This window comes from Danio rerio, chromosome 21 (genome assembly GCF_049306965.1).
Source record: "Danio rerio strain Tuebingen ecotype United States chromosome 21, GRCz12tu, whole genome shotgun sequence".
Classification (NCBI taxonomy): Eukaryota; Metazoa; Chordata; class Actinopteri; order Cypriniformes; family Danionidae; genus Danio; species Danio rerio.
This window is the reverse complement of record NC_133196.1, coordinates 30,699,628-30,717,743: the sequence shown is the minus strand read 5'-3', so window position 1 is coordinate 30,717,743 and position 18,116 is coordinate 30,699,628. Positions and strand designations below refer to the sequence as shown.

The window sequence follows — 18,116 nt, the reverse complement described above, 5'->3', positions numbered from 1 at the left end:
ATTGCCTCTGGCCTATTGCAATCCTTCCTATCTGTTGACAGCCTGAAGAAAAAAAAAAAACAAATTAACCTCAAGGCGCATCTGTAAACGGCTGGAGCACCAGATTATTAATATGGAGGATATTGAGTGTCATATCTGACATGTGTGTTGTCTCGGGCGTCCATTCATCACATATTGGTTGTGAATTAGCAGCTCTCGCCTCTCCCACTGTCAGCCTTTATTCATGGGCTGTTCAAGTCCATTGATCAGCAGATGCACCATGATAAGAATAAAGGGCAAGCTCAATAACAATCACTGTCAATCATAGAGAAACTGCCACGATCCATAGCGACTATAGCGGCACGCATTAGCGCGATCGAGGACAAGCACAGATTCTCTCACATGTGCGCTATGAATCACCCCTAATCCGTGCTGTCCTGGGTGTAAATAGTCATACAAAGCAATAGCAGGGAAATGGGGATATGAGTGAGACAGCTTAGTGCAGAGGAAGTCCCAGTGCAGCAGTCCTTTCCTCTTCTCCCCAAGATGAGCAAGACGTTTTTATGGAAAAGAACCAGACACTGTCTAGACTACAGATTCATTACTTTATGAACTATATTAACATTCACTGTGTAGAACCGACATTGAAAAAAAGCATTTCAGTGGAGCCTAAATTGATTTTGCCCAGTATTTTTGTGTTCTGTGTATTTTTATTGCTTATTAGACCAACATCAGTTACGACTTAATCCCATACAGAGTAAAAAAATGGTTGGCTGGTTTTAGCGGATCTCCAATCTGGCTATTACAGGTTTTAATGTGTTTTTGAATGCTTATTTTAAAGCAAAATAAATCGGTCAGGCTTGTCTTAGCATGTACTCAGCTGGGAGACTAGCTTGACCAATTTAGCCAGGCTGGGAGAGCAGCTTAAACCAGCCAGATCAAACAAACAAGCTTTATGTGTAGCACCACGCTAATATCGCTAATCAAGTTGACACTGTGTAAAAAGCTTCATTATTAGTTTAGCAACATGCTAAAATTGCACCATGAATCAAGTCTGTCAGTCCCACACAAAGTATTTCATCATTAGCCAACTCATTAAATTGATCACTTCCAGTAAAAGTTGGTTTGACTTTAACAACACTAATGCCCGATTTACACAGGGTATCAGAGTCAACACTTCCCATTCACTTTGAATGGGTGATGTTAGGCGTTGCCAAACTGCATTGTGGATCTGTCAGTGCCGCTTCAGTGGTGTGCTCGCTGAAGAAGTTGGGACTTTCTCAACTTTTCAAGTGCTGACGTACGCGTCAGCCAATCAGATCGCTGTATGCAAATACACCAGCTCAGACAGTAGCCGATTGCTGACTAATTTTATTAGACGCTGATTTTTTTAGACACTAAAGCCCCTTGTGAATCGGGCGTGACTGGAATAGGATGAAAGTGGGTCAATTGTGTGCAGAAGGTTTTATTTTCAGTTAAGCAATAAGATAATGTAACTGAAATTGGTTGTGAATCAATTCTGGCAGATTATTATTTTATTATTATTTGCTCAGTAGCTTAGCAGCATGGTAAAGTCATATTGAAATCAGTTGTGATATCTGTGCCAACAGTTTTGTTCGCCACTGTTAAACTAATCTAAACACACCTCAGGTGTAGTTACCCAGGGAGCAAAGACATCTGGCCCAGATTTGGCATAAAGTTGGCACAGCAGGCATTCGCCTGGCATTGGCATAGAGCATGTGGGCCAAACATGGCTCAGGTTTGGCAGAAATAGCACCGTCTTTAAGGCAGCACACAAGACTTGGGCCAGATATCAAATGTAATGTTTGGCCCAGATGTTAAAAATGTATGTGGGCCACATAAGTTTAGCCCATCTTGACCCACTTTTAAAATACATTAAAAATATGTTTGAGTAAATTTCACCAGTCGGGTTGCTTTGAGAAAAAGCGTGGCCATAAAGCGAAATGCTTCATGGGTTTATCATATAATTGCTGTCGTGACACACTAACACATCTGGTCCGGTTCAGGCCCAGTTATGACTTATTAACTTGGTTGAGACTTGGCCCAGATATGGTCCATGCTTGGCCCTTGTATGGAAGCCAGACTTGGTCCAATCATGTACTTTAATTCACTGCGGCATGTGGGCCAAAAAAAAGCTGACTGTGTGGGCCAGATCTGGGCCAGAGAAATTTTGCTATGTGGGTATTATAAGCTTACCAACATGCTAATGTTAAAATTGAAATTAATAGAAAGCTATTCAGCAGAATATTTTATCATTAGTTTAGCAACATGCTAATATTAAGTTGATGATAGAAGAGTGTTTTTCTTTGTTCAGTAACATCCTAGTTACACTACTAAACTCAACTGAATTGACGCTATAGATTATTTTTAAAATTAGTTAAAATAATATTATTGTTTATGATAATAGTTACTAAATAATAAAACTATAATAATAATAATAGCTAATATTAGTTTAGCGGCATGTTCATTTTACTCTATATAAACAGCTTTATGTCAGTTGCATGTAAAGTGTTTATCTTAACGACATGCTAATGTAACACTATTGCAACTAATTGTGAGTTAGTTGCTGACATGAGAGTTTCAGTTTTAGCTTAGCTACATTCTTATGTTTTATTTTGAGCCATTTGGATTGCCATTTGTGTGGCATGCAGATTTTCTGCTTTAATAGAGCGTTTAGAATCAGTCACTTATGAGGTTGCATGACCTTTATGATTCTCTCTCCTCTTCCCTCAGCTCGAATCAGGCCTGAATGTGCTGGAAAAACATCTGAATATTTGAAGGGCAAATCTACTCAGCGTGTGTCTCAAACTCAAATCGAGTATTCTGAAAATCAGTCAAAGCTGCAGGGTCAGACATATGTTATTATTTCAGCCTCATTTTGAGCGGCTTGTGCTGTTTTCTATCAAAGCGTCCATACCTCTAGCAGCACAAATCTTTTGTTCTAAGATTGCTTTTCCAAGACCTCAAATTGGACCACAAATTTGCTCTGCGTTTGAAGTGAACCGCCACGTAAATCAAGGCTCACGTCAGTGCATTGGAAATTGTGCCATCGTGAATAGTGTCTGTTCAGTAAGCCCTTGATCACGCTGACACAACACCATCTCTATGCAAGGATTAGGACCTTTAAAGTGCCCTCGATTTTCTTTACGCCAAGTCAAAAAATTAGTCATGGTGTATTTGTCAGAAATGTATGCACATATCGAAACAACCTGCAATTCCAGTGCTCTTAATAAACTTGTCTTACCGAACACATAAGCATTGTGCAGAAGTGCAGATAAGAAGCGCGCTAATTATCCTTTATTAAACGCAGTCAGGCAAAACTAATGCTGCAATGCGTCTTTTAATTAGCAGTTCGGAATGTCAGAGTCTTTAGTATTTGTAAATCAGACTCAAAAACCTAGCAAATTTGTCATAGCTTTTCTTTGTCCCAGAAAATGCTTTGATCGTTCAAAGCCAGCCTTTTTTGTTTAAAATAAGCCTGATGGGGCTTTCTGTACATTTAATGTTTGTCACCATTTTTTCTTTCCAGCAGAACTCAGCAACACCAGTGTTTGATGGATGTCGAGGACACTAAATGTTTTTGTATATTTGGTGTAAATGAAGCGTGCTAACATTGCTTATTTGACGGAACGCCTTTGAAACAGCATGTTTTCTCAATAAGCTCACCTTCAAAAGTAATTTAACTTTGGCCGGTTGAGGATTCAAAATGTTTGAAGCTGACAGTGGTGAATAATCAGAAAGCAAGAAAAACACTAGATATGTGGAATAGATCAATGCAGGACTTTTCAGACCAGCAGATTAAAGGGATAGTTCACACAGAACAAAGCTTTGCTGTTTATTTATTTATCCTGAAAATGTAGGTGATTTTTGTTCTCAGTAGAGCAGTTAACATTTGTTTAGCTGAACCTGTTCTTTAGTGATTCATCACAATAAGTCAATAGATGCCAGCACTTTGAGAGTCAAATAGCATATGCAGGCAAAACAAAATAAATACTCATGGCTCCTGATGATACATCAAATATATATGATAATATATAAATCAAATCGATCAGTTTTGTGCAAGAAACTGAACTAGTTTGATGCACTTGCTACCACTTACATTACGGTCAATTCCAACACAGATAATTTACATAGAAACTGAATAGCTTTATCCAATAAAACTCATTGTAAGCCGTTTTGAATAAAACAATCTGCTAAATTAAAAAAAAGTAGAAAGTATCATCCAAAGTGAACAATGTTTTGCTTTCTTCAAAATTCAGTGCTCAGCATATATAAATACATCCCTCACAAATCTGTCATATAAGTTAATATTTTCTAAAGGAAGCTTTACAATATCATATTTGTCTAACAAATCTAACAAAATAACGGTCCAAAATTTGTACACCCAAATTTATATGTTATGGGAAATATTAAATAAAAAGAACAAAATTTAAAAGAAACAAACTTTTCAATTTGGTGAAATTTTGTAGATTGTAATTTTTGTTTTCTTTAAACTTTTACATAAATTTAATTGTATTATCTTTCTATTTCTAAAAATGTGTGAAGGCTAAAATATTATTTTAATAAATAGATCTCTTTGATAAATCTTTTTTGTTCAAATGCACCAAAATATATTAGCCATATTGTTTGAGAAATGGCCAAAAATAATAATTTTCAAAATTGAAAGTATTGCACGTCTGCAAAAGTCATTATTATTATTGCACACTACATTGCAATTTTCTAAGGTTTTTTTAGAAACGACTTAAAATTTCTTTATTTAAAAGATTCTTTAGTTCAAATGTTAGAACAAGCTTATAAAACCTATCATGAATGAATAAATATGATAGTGAAACCACCTGTAGGTGAACAAGTTTCTGACCTAGGGCCCTGTCATACACCCGGCGCAATAAGGCACAAAACATGTTTGGCATGATTTTTTGCTATTTTCAGACCAGCACATGCCTAATTTTTATGTTTTGCACCACGTTGTTCAAATAGCAAATCCATTTGCTCCATTTTGTGGACTAATTGGTGTGCCGATCTAAAAAAGAGGTGTGTTAAGGCACATTGTTGAGAATCTAAAATGGACAACACTATTGACTAACTAAAAGCAACTTGCACTGGTCTAAAGTCAAAAATAAAATATTACAAAAAATATTACAAAAATTATTACTTTCTACATAAATATAAAAACCACTGTCTCTATGCCTCATCTCGGGTTTTTTTTTTTTTTTTTTTGAGTTTATTCATGACAATTTGCATTTATATAATGTTATTATTAGTAGTAGTAGTATTTATTTAATGCATATTTATATTTGTTTTAATAAAAACAAGTTTAAATTCAACCATCAGTGAGGTTTCGAAGACAGATTCATTATCATATGGGGCATAAGAACGTGTGTTTGGATATAAATCCGTTTTTTGACCACACTTTGTGTTACTGTACATTTATTTGTTTGCTACAAATTAGAACTGAATTTAAAAATAGTTTTGAATCAAATCTTTGTGCTTAACAAATTAAATTAAAATTTGTAGGCTAATGGATGTCTTTAGTAATGTTCGCACAAAACCATTTCCTTATCCACAAAATTAAAAGAATAAAGTAAAGGGTAAAAGTAAAGAGAACGAGAAAGTAAAGATGCCGAATGTAGAAGGCTTGTTTTTTATCCTCGTGCTGCAGACGGTCTGTTTAACTGTTTTCTCGTTAGTGAAGTGTTCAGTTTTTATACTCACAAAGTCCGCCTGGTAAATAGCAAATGTGCCATGGTGCGACACAACAGGCTCTTAATGGAAATGGGAGATGAGACTGTTTGGTTTAATGCAAATTTTGCTCAAAACACTCATTAAGGGAATAAGCACAACCCTGTTAGACTATGCACCGTGGCGCAAACTGTATTTTTCCTTCCGTAAATTAGCAAAAGTGGATTCAGAAATGCCCTTAATGCTTTTGCGCCATGCTCTTCAGACTTTGAGCTTAGATAGTTAAAACAGAACCCCTAAAGTCCCCATGAAATCAAAATTCACAACAGTTTTGCTAGCACACATTGTTAGTCTTAATGTGAACAATTAATTCATGGAAATTAATTCATTGAAATAAAAATATTAGTTTTATTTAATCAAAATCCGACTACTTGCTTCCACTTTCAAATGGCAGTCCTTAATATCTGCCTTAATGAATAAATCAGTAAACTCAGTGAAAACATTCATTCAAAATACTGTATATTCATTCGGAAAGAAAACACCACATTGTTACTTTGAGACTTGCAAACATTATGCTCTTGCTTAATTTGGAAATATATATGTCAGTAAATCTGAGCAAAATCAGAAAAGATTGTTTCAAAAACAGGTGCTTACATCTTGTTTGTCTAACTACTTCATAAACATCAATTAATTTATGATCACAGAAGAATTCATTAATTAACTTTACAGTTACAGCAAAAAATGTTATCTTAGATGGCCTATAGGTGAGTAAATTGCAGATGACTTTCATTTTTGCGTGAATTATCCCTTTAAGACTGTCTGCAGGCAAATCTAATTACCATATAGACATCAATCATGGTCAAAATAATCAGTATTTAAATGTATATGTGGTGTGCATCTGCATATATTAGGCTGGAATCTATTACAGAGTAAAAAAAATGTATTATCTCTGCTGCATCATGGAGTCCACAGACATGAGCTTATTGCATTAACTCTCATGATGCTTGCTCTGAATGTTTTCATTTGTAAAGTATTCCCTAGCCGTGTGTATTGTTTTGTTGATATTAAAACAGAGCGCATGAATGCAAATACCAGTGTCAGCCTCAATAAATACCTCCATATACCAGCACTCGCAGTCGATGCTTCCCAGCCCCGCAAACAGATAAATATGCTCATGCGAAATTGTTCTGACCTCTCGATGGGAAAGGACAAACTGAAGCGTCCAAATCAGTCATGGCCCACATCCAATTACATGTTTTATGAATGCGAGGTATGAGTAGGGAATGTTAATTCAAACTCAGGTCAAACCAAGGGGCAGCAAAGCCATTTTTGGTTTAACACCATTGCATGGTAAGAGTTGAACAAATGCCTCAGCAAACCAGTGACTGTTTCTTCAAAGCTGTGGGCTTCTTGTAGGCTGAAATTAAACAATTCTGAGAAGTGTCTTTTCATAAAAGGGTTTTAAAATGTCATCTTGTTCACCGTGGATGTGGTGGAAATGACATTTGAAACATTTCTGAGATTAAATGATTTTTTTTTCTATTTGCTTAGGCTCTTTTCTTAGCTAGTATTTTATGTGTGTCAAATATGCGCAATAAATATATAATTATTTTACATAAAAAGACTGGAAATGGCTTTTTAAAAATAATTTAAATCAGGCATTCAATTCACAGAAACAGAAAGCAAGTACAGGTGAATGAAGTATACAACTTTATTCACTCGTGTTGGGCTTGCTGAGGATAGTTTCATAATTCAGGATTTTCTTTTTGTTCTTCACTGACTATGTTTAATCCCTGTAAAACATAAACGACAGTATTTGGGGAAAACTGATTGCTTCAAATTAAAAACACACTAAATGTTTTCACATATTTTATTGTAAGCAAGTATGCTAAAAAGTGTAATAATAATAATAATAATAATAATAATAATAATAATAATAATAATAATAATAATAATAATAATAATAATAATATAACAATAATAATGACAATAACAACAACAGTAAAATGTATTTTCTGGTATTTTTAGGAGGCAAAATGAACTGTTAGGCCTTCAAGCTTAATGTTTTTGTCATTTTATGTTTCCTTCTGTAATTATATATATATTGTGTTATTTATATATTTTTTTAAATATTATATATTTTCAATTTGTCATGTATTTTTTTATTTGCTAGAAATAGCATGCAATAAAATATGTAGACATTTAATGAAATAACGAAAACCTTTTAAGTGTAAAACGGATTATTACAGTGAAATTAACATTAATTGTAATTTTATAATTTCTATAAATCATATGATAAACCCTGAAATTCTTTTATTAGTCCGGTCTTTGTTGTAAACGCATCATTTTTAATCATTCATATGTCCATAAGACATATTTATTATAAAAATCTGGGTATTCAGGGGTAAAATTACATTTGAAAAGTCAAACAAAACAATAATACAAAGTTTTTAAAAAGTTTCAGCATGAACAAAGCTGAAAAGTCTATTAGCTTTTTTATATATATAAATTCTTGGGACAAAGAAAAGCACAGGCTTAAAAGGAAAGCAGCCAGATAAGATAACCAGCACAACTTCAGATTGCATTTCAAGGTTGCGGAAAAAAGAGATTAAAGTGATAGATCACCCAAAAATTAAAATTCTCTCATGATTTACTCACCCTCCAGTTGTTTCAAGCTTGTTTGAGTTTCTAGTATTTTAGTGGCTTCAAACATTCTTTAAAATATCATGTTTTCTGTCCAACAGAACAGATTTAAAAACACTAGAGCGTGAGGAAATGGTGATTGTGAATAATGAAAGGAACTTTTCCTTTATCTGGAAAAAACTGTTTTATTATGCTTGTTGAAAAGCTCTTCACATTCTGAGAGCAATCATTCAATTAAGTGGCTCAGATGTATTTATGTGTATTATCCCAGCAGGCACAGGGCATCAACATGACATCAGATTGATGTTGTATCCCAAAGTTAAGGAACGTTGGATTTTGGGTGGAAATGAAAATCGAGTTGATATCTGATGATCATCAGACCGATGTCAGTCTACAATGCTGATGTTGGATTTTGGTCACTTTCCAACACAACCAAATATCAACGTCTAATGATGTTACAGCTTGACGTTGTGTGGATGTTACCACTATGGCGTTTATCAGATGTTGGATTTTGGTTGCCATACCTGATTGTCAATATTTGATGTAAATGTGATGTTGGTTTAATATATTGGCTCAACGTTCGATTTTGGACACTTTTCAACACAAACTAATATCAACCAAATATCAACATCATTTGACGCCGTTTTTGGACATCAAAATAACATTGTCCTTAGATGCTTGCAAGACCTAAATCTAAGCTAATATTAACGTCTTATGCTGTGTGCTTGCTGGGATAATATTTTGTGGCAGGCGTAAGATCAGGAAAAATGTGTCCAATCAAAACATTCGGTCTGAGCATTATGAAAGGCTGTCCTACTTGTTTGTCAAAATATGTTATTGCAAACCTCTACCCACACAGAAAGTATTAGATTAATGCTGCTTGTACAAATGCGGTTCAGACAGAAAATGGCTAGCAAACATCAACAACCTACCTTTTCTTGAAGCATTAATTACTAACTTTTACTATAAAGTTTTCTCTCTGGTGAATGTTTCGTGTTGTATTGTAATGATGTTGTATAGTGTGCATTAATGTGTTCAAGAGGATGCCGATTTGCTGGAAGGAGATATGCTTTCCATGCTAACAGGCTAACACTACTATTTTCCAATATCTCCCATTATAAAGTGTCACGTATGAAGTGTGTGTTGTATGTTTTTTTTTTTCCTCCTGCAGAACTCGGATGACCTGCTGGTGGCCTCAGCTGAGTGTCCCAGTGATGATGAGGATCTGGAGGAGTGTGAGCCGGGCACTGGTGAGAATACACACACACACAAACACATGCACACAGCTGTCAGCCTCTCGCTGCGCACACACAGCACTTAAGATCTCTGTCTTGTTATAAAAACTGGGTTTTTAATGACTTGTTGACATTTTCTGATTCTGGATGTAGTGCAGTTTTGTTGATACTAATATGGGCACCCTTGGTAAAAATGAGCAGTAAAGGCTGTGAAGAAAATATCTTTGATGTTTAACCTTCTGATCTTTGGCTCAAAATATTAACAAAAAGCAAAGCTCTCTCATTGATAACTCTGAATTAATATGAGCTAAATTTTTTTGAAGTGTTTTCCAACTGGGTGACCAGTCCAGGAACACTAAATTGCTCCACTTGTTTTACAAGAAACACAAAGGTCAAGTTATGATTTCCAGCAACAACAACAAAAAAAAAAAAAAAAAAAAACTGTTGGGCTTTACAAATCGGGAAATGGCTTTAAGAAAATGACATGGTTAAACAAGAAAGACATTTTGTTCACAGCCTACTTTGTTCATTTTTACCAATGGTGCAAATATTAATGTCTACTTTTTAATTCAAATAAGAGCTTACATTTAAAATGTTCTATTTTATTGTTTTTAAAAACATGTTAAGAATTAGAGATAAAATGAAATTGATGTTTATTTTTTTAACTATCCAGCAAATAACATATATTTTGATGTAAAATATACATTGTACATGACCTTATCAGTTACAGATATGCTGCCTTTTTTACCATAATTCCTGCTAGGACTATATAAAATATTAGTCCTGTAGACCAGTGGTTCTTAACCAGGGGCCAGGGCCAACTAGGGGTCCTCAACAAAGTCAAATATTTAAAAAATTCAAGATTAACAGTTGACAATATTAAAATAATTAAACCCGTATCTAAATGAAAATGCTGAATATACTTAAGATTTAAACCAAAATGTATTTCTTATATAATCATAATAACATAAATAATGAAAAATTCTACATCTTCTTTCCCTTATTTTCAAATCTATGTATTACAAAATACTATTGCTTGAATATAATATAATATAATATAATATAATATAATATAATATAATATAATATAATATAATATAATATAATTATGCTTTACAAAAAGGTGTAATTTATTAATATAACTTTAATTTTACTTTTTTGATGTAAATATAAATAGTATTAACTTAATTTATTAAAGTTATTTACCATCAACTAATTCTTTAATTGTATTTGTTATTTTGTAAGATTTATTACAATTTCTTATTCAAGTTTGAGGTCAACTGTATTTATAGCACCTTAAAACAACAGGAATGTTGACCAAAGTGCATCACAAACATGGCAACAATAATAAACTATTATGGATGAAATATGCTACAACAATATTTAAAAACTAAAAATAAATTTCAAAAAAATGTCTAGTCAAATATATTGTTTAACATAACAAAATGTGAGCTAAATTAGAAATACTAAACTATAGTAATAATGAATAATCTTACATAATGCCATATACAATTAAAAATAATACATAAAAAATAACTTTGTGACAATAAATACAATAATAGAAATAATCTAACAACAACAAAAAAAAATATTCTACCAACAATTTTTTAATTGTAATGTTAATTCCAAAACTTGTTGTAACTGTTAACATTAGTTGCTGCACTGAGCTAAGATGAACATTTTTATTACTTTATTTTTATAGCAAAAAGGCAAAATTGCTAGGAAATGACATTATTACTTCATACTGCATAATGCCTTAACTAAGGTGAACAACTAAGACCTTTTTATTAAGTGCTGCCAGATATTTTATTATTCAATCAGTACCATTTAATCAGAAACTCTGAAACATATTATTCAACTGTTTATAACAAAAGGATTAAAACAAGCTACTTTGTCACAGTTATAACAGAACATACTTTTTTTCGAGCCTTTGAATCAAAAAGGTTGAAAACCACTGCTGTAGACTCAGTGAATAAAGGGAAAAAAAAACTTTTAGGTCTTAACAAGTCATTCATGAACTCAATAATAATGAGCTAATCTAACAGAAAGGTTTTATGTTGTTTGATCTTTTGTTCCCATCTGGGCTATTCATAACGCCAAGTGGTCATTCCACTCCATCACTTGGTTTTCTGCTATGAGCTTTCATAAATCAGCTGTAAAATAGGTGTGACGTCAAACTGTGTGGCATAGAACATGAAATTATTACCCTGTGCTCAGCTATTGCTATTGTGATTGTGCATTATGTTGCAGTCATTCAGTGTTGTTGAGTGGTTCAGTTCTTTCTGATGGCCCATCTGGAAAATCAGCTGTTGCCGTTTGACATTTGTTCAAGCCTTTGGTTCCATTTCAGATTATTTTAGATGCACAAAGTGTGAAATTAAACAATTGAACCCAGACATTTCTTATTTACTAATTGGTACAACAGCCCTATTTGTTTGGCTCTGTCTCAAATTCTAGTCAGCTGCCTAGCTAGCTTATTTAGCAGTCGTTTATGCATTATTAAAACAACAATAATTAATTGCACCCATATTTTAGGAGTAAAATTAATTTAAAATGAAAGTTTTGTTGTTGTTTTTATCAGTACTGCTGATGTTGTAGTTTTACATTAACATTCAGAGGTTTGGGGTCAGTAAGATTTGTTATGTTTTTTAGAATTATAATTTAAAATGTTTTTTCTGTTTTATAATGAAACTAATTTGTTTATGTGATGCCAAAGCTAAATTTTGAATAGTATTACTCCAGTCTTCAGTGTACCATTATCCTTCAGATAGCATTCTAATCAGATGATTTAATGCTTTAAAAACAGTTGTGGTGTTACCTTTTTTTAATCCTTGATTTAATTCAGGATTCTTTCATTTAAATTTGATTAAAATAGTTCATAAGAATACCATTTATTTAAAATAGTTTTTTGTGAAACATTTCATGTTGACAGTCACTTTTAACCTATTTACACAGCAAGTATTTTAGTGCTTAAGTGATCTAAACATAGACAGATTGGCCAAATCAAATAAACAGATCAGACAGACTTTCTGTCATTCATTCATGTCTATTTGATGTCTAGTCTATTTTTGGGCAATTCTTAGACATCTTTTAGATTTTCACTGACACCTCAAATTTAACAAGGTTAAATTTGAGGTGTCAGTGAAAATCTAAAAGACTTCTAAGAATTAGATTAAACATAAAATTGCTTTGTGGGTTGTTCGCACTTGCTTAATAAAACAATAATGATTAAAAAACATACTAACCCCAAAGTGTTTGTACAATAGTGTATATAATTAAGGGTATGTTCACACTTGGCAAGTTTGGTTCAGTTAAAACAATCGATTGGCATCTGAACCTTGGTGCACCAAACATCCAAGGGTGCATTTCTGAAAACCATTGTTAACCAACTAAGGTCACAAGTTGCGTTGTTACAAACATAGTTTTTTGATTTACCATTTCCCAAGTCCGTCGTTCCAACAAACATTCGCAAACTCGTACGCTTGCAACCTCTAAAGCTGTAGTAACAAGCATAGTTCCTGGTTGGGTTCTATTCCCAGTCATCCCTCTATTTATTTAGAAAGTTCCAACATGAAGTCATCTTGCTTTCAAAGTATTTTTACAGTTCAGTTATAGCGATCTTCATTTTGACAATTGCGTTCCCTTCGCAGTGCCCTTTGAAAAGATATATGCCATTTTGAACACATCCAAGGCTAATGATGAAAGCTATAGATGACCCATTATTTAAAAGTAGAATTTATATTACGTCTCCAAAGCTTGTGAAAACAAAAAATATATAGCATAAGTTAATGCTTTTAATTTATAGTAGGTTATTTATTAAGAAATGTGTCTGTACTGTAGACCTATATGACATGGGCCTTTTGGTTAGAACATTTCTGCAGTGGTGTAAATGTGTCAAAAAGTAAATAAACAATATTCTATGTATTAATAATACTAATAATAATAATAATAATTATTATTATTATTATTATTATTATTATTATTATTATTATAAATTAATGATAATAATAATTATTATTATTACTATGATTAAGTAGGATTTTTTCTTTTCTTAACACTTTGCTTATTGTGAATTACAACCATTAGCCTAATGATTTATTTGATTTATATATGAGATTAAAATATGCGTTACTAAGTGGGTTTATGCTTATAATAAAATATGGAATATTCTCAATAAAATTTGTAAAGGAAACGTAGGCCCTAAATGTGTTGTTTACATATATTTCAATTAATATGGAAAATTAATATGGAAAACGAGTGCCTGTTTTTATTAAAAACTAATAATGGATTTTTTTTTACACCTGTGCGTGTAAAACAATATAATTTGAACAAAGAAATTATGTGTTTTTTTTTTTCTAAAGAAGTTGTTACTTCACCCAGTTTAGAGTGTCATTGCCGACATTCTGCGTTATAACTAACGTGGCTCAAACAATGGATCTGTAAAAAAGCAGCCAAAGTTTTGGGAAACACTCCTTCCTACATCGTTTTTCCCAAATGATGCATCTTGCTATCATATTTTAGCCACAAATTATGTTGTTATGTTTGGGAAACACACTCCAGATCGAAAAGCCTAAAAAGACATCTAAACCAAGCAAAAACCGGGCATAATGTTGTGAGATGCAACCATAAACATTTCATAAGTCTTTGGACTGCTTAACATTATAAATCCATCATAAATGTTTTGTTTTTTTTTTTTTTTTAGTTTTGAACCCTTAGGGAAAGTATTAAAAAGTGACAGTAAATATAAAGGACTAAACTAGGACTAGATGAATAATTCTCTATTTTTGTTAATACATACGAACCAAACAAACCAAAAGAATCCAACTGAAAGTGTGAATGCACCCTGAAATGTAGAATATCTGCGCTTCATACTTAACTTCTTAGCTTAACCTCATGTTAGTGTCAGTTGTCACCATCTTTTTGTTTTTTTATGAAATTTCGGCCTTTAAAGAACGTCTCAAATCAGTCAAAACAACCTACAAGCTTCCATTTTGTTTGTAATGACATTTACTAAGTTTGTCAGCATTAGGGCAGCTAGGCTAACTAGGTTTTGAGACACAGCGTTTAACTCAGTTATCAGTGAATGCACATATGCATAGGATTGTATTTGTATTTGTAAAAGTCAGCTGAAAGACTAGAGCACAGATGAGTGTGTCAGAGGAGGAAAAAGTTGTGTTTTTAAAGGGACCATCTTACACACTTTTGTTTTTGTAATTTGCTTTTTTTCCATGCAAAAATCATGCGGCCTATTTGTTGATGTAAGTGACCCAAACTCCATGGTTTGCTATCTTGTTTAACCAAAGAAGAGCCAAGAGCTATTCAAGAGTTGGTTCTGTTGTAGATGTTATTGTAGTCTTCTAGACATGCCATAGGTTTAGAAACTGTTTTATGGTAAATTCTAATGTGTAGTAAAATAAATTGAACAGAACAGTAGTTGAAATAGTGTGTGTATGTATGTGTGTACTTGTAGACCTTCTCAAGCCCTCGCTAATTCTTCTTCCTCTCGTCCCTTTCTCCTCTCTCCTCCTAGGAGGTGAACTTGTGTTGCCCATAATAACAGTGGACACCCAAGACCCTATTTCCATGGCCACCCGTTACCCCGCAATCCCCGCCCCTCCCACCTCCCTGACCCCCCTTCAGACCACCAAAGAGTCCCTCATTCTTTCCGACCCCCGTCCGCCATGCCCTCCAGACCAGGAGGACTGCGGTGACCCCATGGAGGTGTCGGCCTTCGGCTCCGGAGAAATGACGGAGTCCGATGACGAGGACTTTAACAGAAACTCCCCCATGGTCACAGACAGGACGGTCCTGCCACCGCCCCCTGGTGTAGGCAAAAGTGGCCACGGTGACCACCGTCCTCCAGTCCCTGCCCCGACCACCCATCCTAACCAGCTCCACATCCCAGCGGGCAAAATGAACACCCGCGACCAGGTGCTCCTGCCACCCGTCCCGTCCTCGCGCCACACTCCAGGTCTAACCTACCCGCCTGATTTCCCCCATGTGCCCACAGCTCATCCCACCGACCTGATGGAGAAGGGCCGTCCAGGTGCCGTGGAGGTGATTCGAGAGTCCAGCAGCACCACAGGCATGGTGGTTGGCATCGTGGCTGCTGCCGCCCTCTGCATCCTCATCCTCCTATACGCCATGTATAAATACCGCAATCGAGACGAAGGCTCTTATCAGGTGGATCAAAGCCGCAACTCCGGCTCTGAAAGCAACGGTGCCGTAGTGAAGGAGAAAACGCCGAGTACGACTGCCGCCGTGGCTAAAACCACCACCAAGGGCAAGAAGAACAAAGACAAGGAGTATTACGTCTGAGAAAGACAGAGGAGAAGGTACTGATGAGGATTTGACCTCCTCTAAACATTTAAGCCACACGATCTTCTGTTTACTTCTCCAAACGTTTTTTCTGCCACCGAAAGACACGGACGGATAGACTTGACGGATAGATCCTCCTTTCGTTGCTGTCTTGCGAAGCCATCGTTGTATGTAATTTTATCTCTTATCATGTCTAAAGAAAATCTTCCATTACATTCCAGGTGATGTAATGCCCTCTTTACGATTAAAGATTTATGTTTCGCGTGGTCCACAGGAGAGAAACGAAACACCATGGACAGAGAGAGAGAAAACCCGCCAAACATGAGCTTTTAGTACTATTCTTGAACGTTCAGTTAATATTATGTTTATAGAGCTATGAAATTGAGATCTCGTAGCAGACATTCGCTGGCCCTCCTTGTAATAATTCATGAACAACAGAAGCGATTGTGTTCGTTATTTGCACAAGACAAGCAGATGCTCCCATCAGTTCTTGTGGAGATGTTAAATCTGACACCTTTTTTGGAGGGAGAGAAAAAAAATACAGTGAGAAAGGCAGAGGATAAAATCGCATCTTCTGTTTTGTTCGGTGATAGAGCCGAAATAACTGACTTCATTTCCACTCGGATATTTCTTTTGTCAGGTGTAGAAAGTGGGATTTATCTGTCCCTGTCATGAAAACACATGAATCTAATTCTTTCTTTGTTGTGTTGCTGCCATGGTTTCATAAACACGTTAGAATCGCAGATCAGACAACGAAGGGTGCTTTAACATCCACACCTCCACCAGTATTCAGAAGGTTGTTAGAACTTTAAAAAGGTATCTCTATCTTTCGCTCTCTCTCTCTTCATGGTGCCGAAACATTGTGATCTGTTAGGCTACTAATTGTGTTCCATGCATGATGTATTCACATTCAGCTTTTCATGAGAGGTTTTTGATATGAAATACATAAAGTTGATAACTTTCATCTCACCCGGAAGGATACATAGCACCATGGACAAGCACGACGCAGACCTCAGAAAGCGGGACTGTCCTGAACTGAGCATCAGCTTGGACAAAAGATGTTGTATCTATGTAAATACAGGACATTGCTGAAGACTCTTCAGGAGACAGGTTTGTGTGTATCGTGCAGACGGTACGTATGTGCGCGTGCGATTGTGCGTGTGTGTGTGAGTGTTTGTCCTCGTTTGTCCTCCGGCATGAGAAAGATATACGCAAGACTACATGAACTCTTTCTCTTGCCTCCTATATTCTCTATGGTGTGAAACTACAGCCCAATACCCATCCAAATGAGACTGCAGACAGTGAAACAAACAGGATAAGGAGAACGGAGGCGAAATCATATTTTGAGAACTGTGTGGCGTCTCTTTTGGGCGGACAAAAAAGGAACTCATTCTCATCAGGATGCCAGCTCACCACCTCCCAAACCTTAAAGGAAAGCGTATGAGAGCAAACTGACAAGACTTTAATGGATAAAGCAGCACAAACCTTGTGTCCGGACTTTTGTATCAAAGGACACCTCCTGGAAAGGAGGAAAAAGGAAGAAAAAAAATCAACAACACAGTATACTGTCTAGATATTTCTCACATTTGAAAAATATGGTTTTCCTGAATTGACATTCCTTGTTATTACAAAAAAGATTTTGTTTAGTCCTTTCTCTTCAATTGAAAAAAAAATGTTATTCACTACAGATATATTACTTCAGTTCCACGAAGTGATTTTCAAAGGTGAAATTCTGGGGGTGGGGGGAGGGATGTTTTGGGATTTTATTGAATTTGGTATAAAAAAAAAAGAATGAAGCGTAACACCTAGCCATACCTCCATTTTATATTTGGGTTCTTTTGTTATATCATCGACAGGGCTTTTTTTCGTTTGTGTTTTTGTTTTGTTTGTTCTTTTAAGATATAATTGTCATTTACCTATGCTGGTCAAAGTATATTCCCGTTCTTAATGTAATTGTAAAGTGTTACTGTGAGATGAAATCTAAATATGTGTACATTGACAGAGGGAAAAATACACTTGGTTCTATACTTCGTACTGATTTGGTCAGTGTGGTCTGTTTTATTCTTGAACATCTATTCATTGAAATCTTAAAGAAATTTCCTTGAGGTTTAATGTCTTTATCTATTACAGTTAGGAATGTTCAGATCAAGTTCTCCAGTCATTAATTTGCTTGTGGTTAGGCAAGTTAAAATAATTTCAGCCCAATACCAGCGATTGAAAATTGCAATAGTACTAAATAAA

The 18,116-nt window shown here is 34.9% G+C and overlaps 1 protein-coding gene across 51 annotated transcripts in view; it reads left to right on the top strand.

Moving 5' to 3' along the window:
* nrxn2a (neurexin 2a) overlaps positions 1–17,907 on the top strand; it is a 708,141-nt gene extending 690,234 nt beyond the window's left edge. For 35 of the 51 annotated variants that reach the window (XM_073934759.1, XM_073934753.1, XM_073934748.1 and 32 more), the window contains 2 exons: positions 9,494–9,572; positions 15,088–17,907. In XM_073934759.1, the coding sequence (XP_073790860.1) occupies positions 9,494–9,572; positions 15,088–15,875 (867 nt within the window). In that variant the 3' untranslated portion in view covers positions 15,876–17,907. 51 annotated transcript variants of the gene reach the window in all.
* The last annotated feature ends 209 nt before the right edge of the window (positions 17,908–18,116 follow it).